Source organism: Capsicum annuum, chromosome 6 (assembly GCF_002878395.1).
Source record: "Capsicum annuum cultivar UCD-10X-F1 chromosome 6, UCD10Xv1.1, whole genome shotgun sequence".
In the NCBI taxonomy this organism is placed as follows: Eukaryota; Viridiplantae; Streptophyta; class Magnoliopsida; order Solanales; family Solanaceae; genus Capsicum; species Capsicum annuum.
In genome coordinates, this window is record NC_061116.1 from 227,258,916 (window position 1) to 227,268,438 (window position 9,523).

Below are 9,523 nucleotides of genomic sequence, written 5' to 3' on the forward strand. Positions count from 1 at the left end.
AAATTTTAATGAAAAATCAATTAAATAGTTTGAGTGACTTTATAAATAAAACACGACTTTCTGAGTAAAACAATTATAGTCGAGTGACTATTGAAGTAAAAACTAAAAATGAGTGACTTTTTAGATAAAAATTCAGAGTCGAGTGATCATGAGCTATCACCTCCTTTACAAAATCATGCAAAGTAAGCTACATGGTGATAACATTGGTGGTATATTACTGAATAATATAATCAATTTGCATATAGCTATATGGTCATAACATTGAGGCAGGATTGAACTCAGATGACTTAATTTTTTATGGGAAGGATAATGGCTCTTATTAAGCAGTAGTATGGGATAAGGTTTTAAGAATGTTGAGATGATATAATTAATGGTTGTTGATGCTAAAATGCAATACAATCAGAACTTATAAATCTTGACTAAAATACAAGATAAAATAGAGTTCGAACTCAATAGTTTTGGCTCAAATTTCAAAATAGCCATGGGATGGTGCATTTTTGTCCAAATTGAGATCAATTAGAGCCTCACTCTCTTCATTCCATGGATTTTTCATGTCATTGCTATCAACAATTTTTATGGCACGCCAAATCACACTGCTACATTTAAAACCCGACCCGAAAGCCATTTGCCAAATTTTATCACCTTTCTTGATTCTTCCCTTAGCCTCTGCATAAGCCAATAGGTACCAAATCGAGCTACTCGAAGTATTCCCAAATCTTTTCAATGAAATTTTCGAAGCTTCCATAGCCAAATCACTAAATCCCAAAATTTTCTGCAACTGATTAAGTACAGGTAACCCTCCCACATGTGGAAGAAAGTGATCCATTTTGGTGAAATTTGGTACGTACTTTTTAACCCCAAAAATCCTTCTGGTGACAATATTTTTCAGGAAAAGAATTTTTTCAGATAAGGGAAGGATCAAGGGACCTAGTAAAGTGAGGTTGGTTTCAATGGCATTAGTTGCTGCAACTAAGAGATCTTTAGTTATGGAAACTCCAACTAGTCCATCGTCGTCTTCTTCTTGGAGAAGTGATTTGTATGAACGATCTGAACTTGCTCCGTTATAATGAACATCATGAAGCAGCTCGTATTTGCACGAATTTCAATCCGATGAACGATTAGAGAGTAGGATAGCAGCTCCCCCTACGCGAAATGTGCAATTAGGTATTAATTTGGATTGATCCTTGCCAAGGTAGCAACAGTGTGAAGTGTTCTCTGTACTCAATATTAGAGCATACGTGCTCTCATGCACCTGTTGCACAAATGTAATGTCAATATTACAAGAGTTAGATTCGGTCAAAAATACCCTTTTGTTTACTTTTTGGCTCAAAAATAACCCTTTGTTAATTTGTTCACTCAAAATAACTTCCTCCCTTAATTTTTTGGCTCAAAAATACTTCTTTCTAACGGAATGCCACCAAACACACCATCTAGATAAAAAAAAAAGTTACTTAATCAGTCCACGTCAGCATACACGTGAAAAATCACTACATTTAATCCACCTAACAATCAGCCCATTTTATTCTATTTAAAAATTCAATCCGATCCATATTCAAAAACCCGAACCAAGAGGCAAAATTTAATTCTTCAATTTTTTTCCTCATATCATCCCTTTCACCGCCTTATATTTTATTATTTTACATTTTCAAAGTTACGAGACTCACTCGAGCAATTTTTTACCGCATCAACTTCTGGTTGTCCTACATTTACACTAAATTTTCACCCTCCAAATTTCAATTTCGCTTCTGAATTACCATTTTTCTCACTACAATCAGGTTTCATTTGTGTATGTTGACATGGACTGATCAAGTGACTTTTTTTATTCATGTGGCGTGTTTGGTGGCATTCCGTTAGAGAAAAGGATATTTTTGAGTCAAAAAATTAATAGAGGGGTGTTTTTGAGCCAAAAAATCAAACAAAAGGGTATTTTTTGAGACAAAAATAAATGAGGGATATTTTTTATCCATTTCAAATAGCTCAGGGATATTTTTGACTCTTTTCCGTAGATTCTATGTACATGTAAAATAAATTTACACAACCATATCATTACTTATAAGATAATTAAATGTAAATATCTATAATAAATAATTAAACATCTGTAATCATAGATATTGCTGAAACATCACGATCAAAAAACTTCAGACGCGGATACAAACAAATTACTGTTTCCTACTATAACGGTCGAACTTCTACACACTAATCTTCTACCTTAATCTGCATCCTCCACAGCATACTATCAAGATATCTTTCATAAATTGTAACTGCTCTATATTATAACTAATCACCTCCCTCCAATATTTATTCGACTTATACCTTCGTATCATGTCATAAAAATTGACAAATCCTTCAGAAAAAGAACCAGATTATGACAACTTCGTGTATGTCTATATATGTAATTAGCGAAAAAATTCATATTTGGCAAAAAGACTAACACTTCTCAATCAAAGTACATTCAGCACTACTACAATTAATGCATCATCTCTTGATTTGTACTTTTTACAGAGACTTCATCTACTTTAATTTAATATTCAATAATAATTAATTGACAAAAGAATTACACTAAGTTCATGTGAACTCATAAGTTACTAACACGCTCCGTCAAATACATAACACGAAAGTTTATGGCTGGTGGATAATTGCTTTTACAATGTTGGCATGCATGGTAAAGTTGCATAAAATGAGAACAGAAAACAACTAAATGACTTAAGTAACAAACTAGGGACTCAAACAGAGCTCATTAAGTTTACTTAAACATTAGATTGACCTTATGTTCGGTGGCGTTGTTGCAGTGTGCTAACCTATACAGATCAGATTTGACAGAACTCAGTAGCTTTGACTCAATTCTTACCTGAAGCAATTGATTTGCAAGACGAACGGCTAATAATCCAGCAGTGCAACCCATTCCACCAAGATTGTAGCTTAAAACATTCTCATTCATCTTATAATGATTCACTATCATACAAGACAACGAGGGAACTGGATCAAAAACAGAACAATTCACAATTAGGATTCCAATATCTTTTGGATCAATTTTGGTCTTTTCAAAAAGCATATCCAATGCTCCAAACATGACACTTTGGGCTTCTTTTAATGAAGTCTCTAAACATAAATTTGGAGATTTTGTGAGCAAAGTCTCTGGCAAATAAGTGAAGTCACCAAGTCCCACTTTCTTCATAGCCATTCTCATTTTATCCAATATTTCATCAGAGTAATTCCCCATTAGTTTGGCTATTTTTAGTGTTTTTTCTATGGTGCACATTTGTGTGGCAAGGGGCTTGTAACATGCAAAATCTATCAAGAGAACTTTTTGTGAAGGCTTCTTTGTGAAAATCTTTACACCCCATATGAAAATTACCAGCAATGTTAGCCAGATGATGGGGAAATCTAGGAAATAATTTGATTGGGAAATATTGTCGATAGACATATTGAATGAAAATGGATGTTGTATGCCAAAACAGTATATATGTAGAAGTTTTGGATGAAATGGATATTATACTACTATCACTTATATAGAAATTTGGATGTCAACTTGCCTTTCTAGCATTTAAAGCTAAGATTTTGTTACTTATATCTCACAATAATCTATAACGCTTTTCACAAAATGTTAACTTAACATACTGTACAAGTAGCATTGTTTACTAATGATGCTGCACCCGTATTAAATTTTTTAAAAATATATTACTTTTGAAATATTCGACATGCATCCTTACATAAGTCTAAACAATCCTGTGATTTAGCAAAAATGACAAGTATAGGATTGGCAAGAATGAAGACACATATAATGGATAAGATAAGAATTAAATTCTTTAAAAATACTCCCTCAATCTCTTTCAATTTTTTATTTTTTTTAGAGTCAAACAATATAAACTTTGATCAATATTTTAAGATATATTTTTTAATCAAATTAACAAAAAAATACAATTTATAGTACTTTTCATATATTTTTTAAATATATAAATTTTAATTTTAAAAAATAAAATTAATTTAGTCTAATGTAATTTTAAAGATTAATCAAATTATTTTACGAAAAACGAGGAGAATAATTTAAAATAAAAATGAAGGGAGTATCAAATTGAAGATAGAAAATTGGAGGTCAATATATGTTTCAATAAGATATACATTGCTGGAGTATATGTTAGGAAAAACTACGTGGAGTAGCATACCTAAGACTTAAATTATAAAAAATAGTAACACTTTAATGAAATTACACTGTGTAGTAATAATAATATTATTTTAAAAGTGGTCCCCTACTTTACCTTTTACCGTGTATAGCTTTTCCCTTTTCACGTTTTTCTTTTTCTCTTTTCTTATTTTTTTTTTCTTTACCCTTTTTTTCGCGCCATTGAAAGATTTCCTTCTTTTAAACTTTTTCCTTTCGCACGATTTTAGCAAGATCTGATAAGGATAGTGTTCCTCTATTTCAGGTAACTAATTAATCCCTTTATTGCATGTTATCAGGTTCTTCATTTTTTTTGTACTCTAATCCATTAGCAATTCTGATTTTAAGATTTTTAGGCTCTAATGATTGAACAAAGTTTCACCATTTCTCCTGTTTCTTTGATTTTATGTTGTAATGGCTGAACAAATATTTTAAATTTTTTATGTTGTCACGCCCTAAATTAAGGACGAACAAGAACTGTATACACACATTCTACAAGCACTCTATGACGTACGCGAGGTTATGGAATAATAACGAGCAAGGTATTCAATAAGAGTTGCATATATACACGAGGGAGTTACATTAACAAAACTATACAATACCACACGATGTCCATGAAGCCTCTAGTCAGTTTAACACACTATACTACAAGCGACTAGTTGGCATACGGCCCGTCATGCCCAACCAGAAACCTGTACATATAATAAAAAAATACTAGGCATAGACTGGCTCCAGAGAGAGTTGGAGCTCACCAAAATCTCAGCTGAAAACGGTAATAGAGCCTAATGTGGACGTCTGCTATCCTAAGGATCTGAGCCTGCATTAATAAAACATGGTGGGCCCGAGACGTCAGCACATAAACAACATACTAGTATGAAAGCAGATAAAATAACAGCTGGACAAATACAGAAGCTCATGTGAGTCAAATGATAAAGTGAAAAACGTATGAGCCAACAAATAACACAACTACGATATGGTTCGATATACATTTTAAGGTATAGGGTAGTATTTATATTTTTATACATACATAACAAATTTCATATGTATTTTCCTTTAGTGATGATTTTGTATTTTTGGTTTGTTCAATATATATATGCATTGTTATATGTATTTTTTGATGTGTTAGTTGCATTTAGTTGTTTTCACAGTTTAATAAGGTGTAATTTAACTTTGTATAGGTGTCGCGTGATGAAATATTCATTGTAAGAAAACTTTTAAAATTTGCACCACATAAGTATTTTATACGTATAATAAATTTGTAAGTTTGTACAAAATATATTTTAACTATTATTGAATGATTTTTTGTAGGGACTGTGGTTTGTATATGATTACTTACGCAGAGTGTCTTTCTTATTGTCAAGGCGTTCCTACGTTTGAGTTCAATCTCAATGTACTTCGTATAAGATATGCTTCACTATTGTGGACTACGACATGAGAAAATAAGAAGCAAAAACCCAAAGTGATGACGAAGCATCATTGAGGCCGGTTAGGGAAAGCAAGATAACTAGTGTCATAGAAGTTTTAGAAGTCTGATTGTTCATGATTTTATTACATTGCGTAGTTGTCAAGATTTATCTGGATGTTGGTATTAATTGTAGAAACTTTTTTTATGTTTTGTAGTGAATCGACCTTACTAATTTTGAAGTGAATGAAACTAATTCATTTTAGTCTTTTATGTTGAATATGTTTTCAATAATTTTGTAGTATGTGTTTTATTTTGGTATTCAGATTTATTTATTACAGTGAGATTTTGCTTCAAAAATACATATACAGTGTTTAGATATGCAGTATTTAGGTTTAACTTAAAAATACATATGCAGTTTACATCATATGTTCTTAACTGTGACGTATAATATAAATACATATTCGTATCAATTTCTAAAATTTTTTGGCAAATTGATATTGGTATTAATTTCTCAATTTTACCAGTTGTTCTTTCTTTTCTTATATTTTGTAGTAAATCAAAGTTACTAATTGAGAAGTGAATGAAAGTTATTCATTTTACTCTTATATGTTGAATATGTTTTCAATAAGTTTATAGTACATATTTTTTACAATGTTAAGTATGATTTGGTACACTGTTCAGATTACACTTCAAAATACATATGCAGTGTGTGTAGTTGCAATATAAATATGCAATTTTCATATTAAAATTTAAAATATATATGTAATTATCATTATATATATTTGTTGAAATTGAATTTGAATAAAGAATTAATAGAAATTGGAATCACTGAAATCTTGTTTGAGAAACTTGAGTAAGGAATAGACCCTTTTTATTTTGGGATTTTTTAGAGCTTTAAAACGTATATCTAGTACGGTAGTAGTTGTTGGGCTTATTAAATGTTTTGGGCTTGTGGTTACACAAGTTGCTCTGACATTAATCAAAACTCCTTACTGACAGAAACAGATACTTTAACTATATCACAGTTGGCCATCAAAATATGTCGCGAATGAATTATGTCAGTGATTAAAATAAATTTAATATATTTTTTAATTTTATCTTTTTAATGGCACACAGTTAACAAGGCTAAGATTATAGAAAAATAAATAATGCATTATTTTTGTGCATTATTTAATTTTTTTCATGACCATTTTTTTTTATATAGTGTACAAAATAGTGCACTATTTTTTTTTTTTTCTCATATAGTGCACTATAGAATTTTTGATATTAAATATATTTCTCAAGATAAAACCTCATGATCCGATTGTCATATAAGGGGCCGTTTGGTGTAAGGTACTAAGACAAGTTATCCCGGAACAAAATAATAGTTTCAAAATAAACTTTTTAATACATCGTGTGGTTTGTCAATACTTGGGATAACTTTTTCCGGAATTAATAATAGTCCCGGAATAAGTTATACCACATGTTTGGTGGTATAAGTTATCCCACCTTAATTTATCCAGAGATAAGTTATAAAATAACAAAATACCCCAAATCTATTACAAACACATTTCTCCAATCTTTCTTATCATCTTTAATTATTGCTTTTGAAATTGAAAAAAAATTATTGATATCTACTTGATTATCTAAAACGTGTTATTTATGACAAATTGAAAAAAATTAAAATATCTTATTTTGAAACGAAGGAAATATATGACTAAGAAAAATTAACCACTTATTACTTAAACTTTGTATTTTTTTTCATCCCATTGCTTGTGAATTTTATAAACTTATACGCTATTTTCTTATATAAAGGATCAAAATGCAAAATTAACAAATTAAAAAATAAAATATGTTAGATTCATACATAATAAGGATCAAAACTACGTACTACAATTTTTTGTATATCCAACAAAATATAGGTACTATAATTTTTTAAGCATAGAAAAATGGAATTTAACATCAACTTTTTCCTTCCAAGTGTTATTTTTGTGAATTGATAACACAAAAAGTTTTTACTGCACAATGAAAAGATTAACTAAAGTAAGTGGATTTTATAATAATAATTACCATTCACTAGTAATCTATAAAATATTTTAACAACTACAAAGACGTTGCCTAGTTTTAATACACATTATCATTTCACAATCGACTCTATTGTTCAATTATATATTTTAAATTAAATAGTTTTTTCATAACTTGAAAAATGATAATGTATATATCAATTAAAATGAATTTTAATATTCTATATTATATGAGTAATATGTGTTTAAATGAAGAGACATAAACAACAAATCTTCTTTTACTTTAAGAAACTTAAGTTGGAAGTTTTTAATTCAAACTAAATAAGATGTAGTAAGATTTTTTTTTTAAACGCACACGGTAAAATCATGGGAAGGCACATGCAAAAAAATTAAATCTAAATAAGATGAAAGTTTTATTTTTAAAATACACACGATATAAACATGAAAATGCACACACAAAAAAAATTAAGCTAAATAAGATGAAAGTTTTATTTTTAAGAATAAATATTTAAAGCTTGAAAACAAATATATATATATAAACAAAAAAAGAAGTTAAATAAGATAGGAGTATTTTGGTAATCAAATACTTTATTCTTAGAAATTATACCATGCATATTAATTTGAAAACAACAAACCAAATACTCAATAAAAAATAATTTATCATAATTAATCCCAATATAACTTATCTCATCATAACTTATTCCACCATGACTAATCCCAACATAACTACATTCCCAACCAAATGACACCTTAATGTTTCGTCATATATAGTCTAGGTGTTGAGGTGCCAAAAAAAGAAGAAGAATATTCCTATACTTTTTTAAAAAAATTGAAATATAAAAGAAATCTTTGTTATATTAATCAATTTCAAACTTTTAGCTACCTTATTTTGTTATCAGAATTTGTGTACTCAAATACCCATAACTATATTTATAAAGATTATCATCTAAAATCAAATACTAATATTAACTCATACTAATCGTTTCAATAAAATATTGCAACAATGTATTATTAGTTGCAATAATATAGCGCACTATTTTCGCAACAATACATGTCGTGTGCGGCTATATTTTTAGAGTATTATTTTTTGTTGAATCATAAAAAAAAACTGGACAAAGTGTAAATTTATAAAATAGAAAAAAATTAGATAGTGCACAAAAATAATGGACTATATTATTACAATATATTTATTAAAACAATTAGTATGAGTTAATAATATTAGTTCATTTAGGTGATACTCTTTATAAATATACTTACAGATATTTGAATACACAAATGATGATAAAAAAGAGACCTAAAAGTTTAAAATTAATTAAAATAACAAAAGGTTTCTTCTATAATTCAGTTTCAGAAAAAAAATAAAAATAGTATAGGAAATATTCATTTTAGAAAAAATAAAAATTGGGCCTCAACACCTGGACTATATATGACGAAACATTTATATGACAATTGCATCATGAAGTTCTATTTTCACAAATATATTTAACATCATGAGTTCTATAGTAAACTATATTTGTGCATTAATTTTAAAAAAAAGGCAGTGCACTATATGAAAAAATTAACAATGAATTAAAATAGTGCACTCTATGAAAAAATGAATAGTGCACTATTCCCTTTTTTACAACTTATATAATGTACAAAAATAATGCATTATACATATTTTGATCACTTTTTATATTCATGACATAATTATGTACTTTTTTAGAATGACGACATATTTTGATCGTAAGCTCTACCGATCAATACTATCATTAAATTTGACATACTTTATTCTGTCTACATTTAACGCAAATTATACCAAATTCAAAAGAGGGGAACGAGGACAAGTGACTATATAACATATTGATTTAGCAGATAAAAATATTTTTAATTGAGCGGTTAAGTTTTTAAGTTTTCCAAGTAGAGAGGCGTCCAACTATTTCTAATCTTGGAGAAAAGATGTGGGCTTTTCAGTGC

At 28.9% G+C, this 9,523-nt stretch overlaps 2 protein-coding genes across 2 annotated transcripts; both read right to left on the minus strand.

Moving 5' to 3' along the window:
* Positions 1-240: 240 nt before the first annotated feature.
* On the minus strand, positions 241-3,460 carry LOC107874567 (3-ketoacyl-CoA synthase 2-like). The gene is made up of 2 exons (XM_047414270.1): positions 2,849-3,460; positions 241-1,252 (listed from the first exon to the last, which is right to left on the minus strand). The coding sequence occupies exons 1-2, from the start codon at positions 3,422-3,424 to the stop codon at positions 1,103-1,105; spliced, it is 726 nt and encodes a 241-aa protein (XP_047270226.1). The 5' UTR covers positions 3,425-3,460; the 3' UTR covers positions 241-1,102.
* Positions 464-826, minus strand: LOC124885307 (3-ketoacyl-CoA synthase 11-like). The gene has a single exon (XM_047414623.1). It carries the CDS (start codon positions 824-826, stop codon positions 464-466), a length of 363 nt encoding a protein of 120 aa, XP_047270579.1.
* Positions 3,461-9,523: the final 6,063 nt, after the last annotated feature.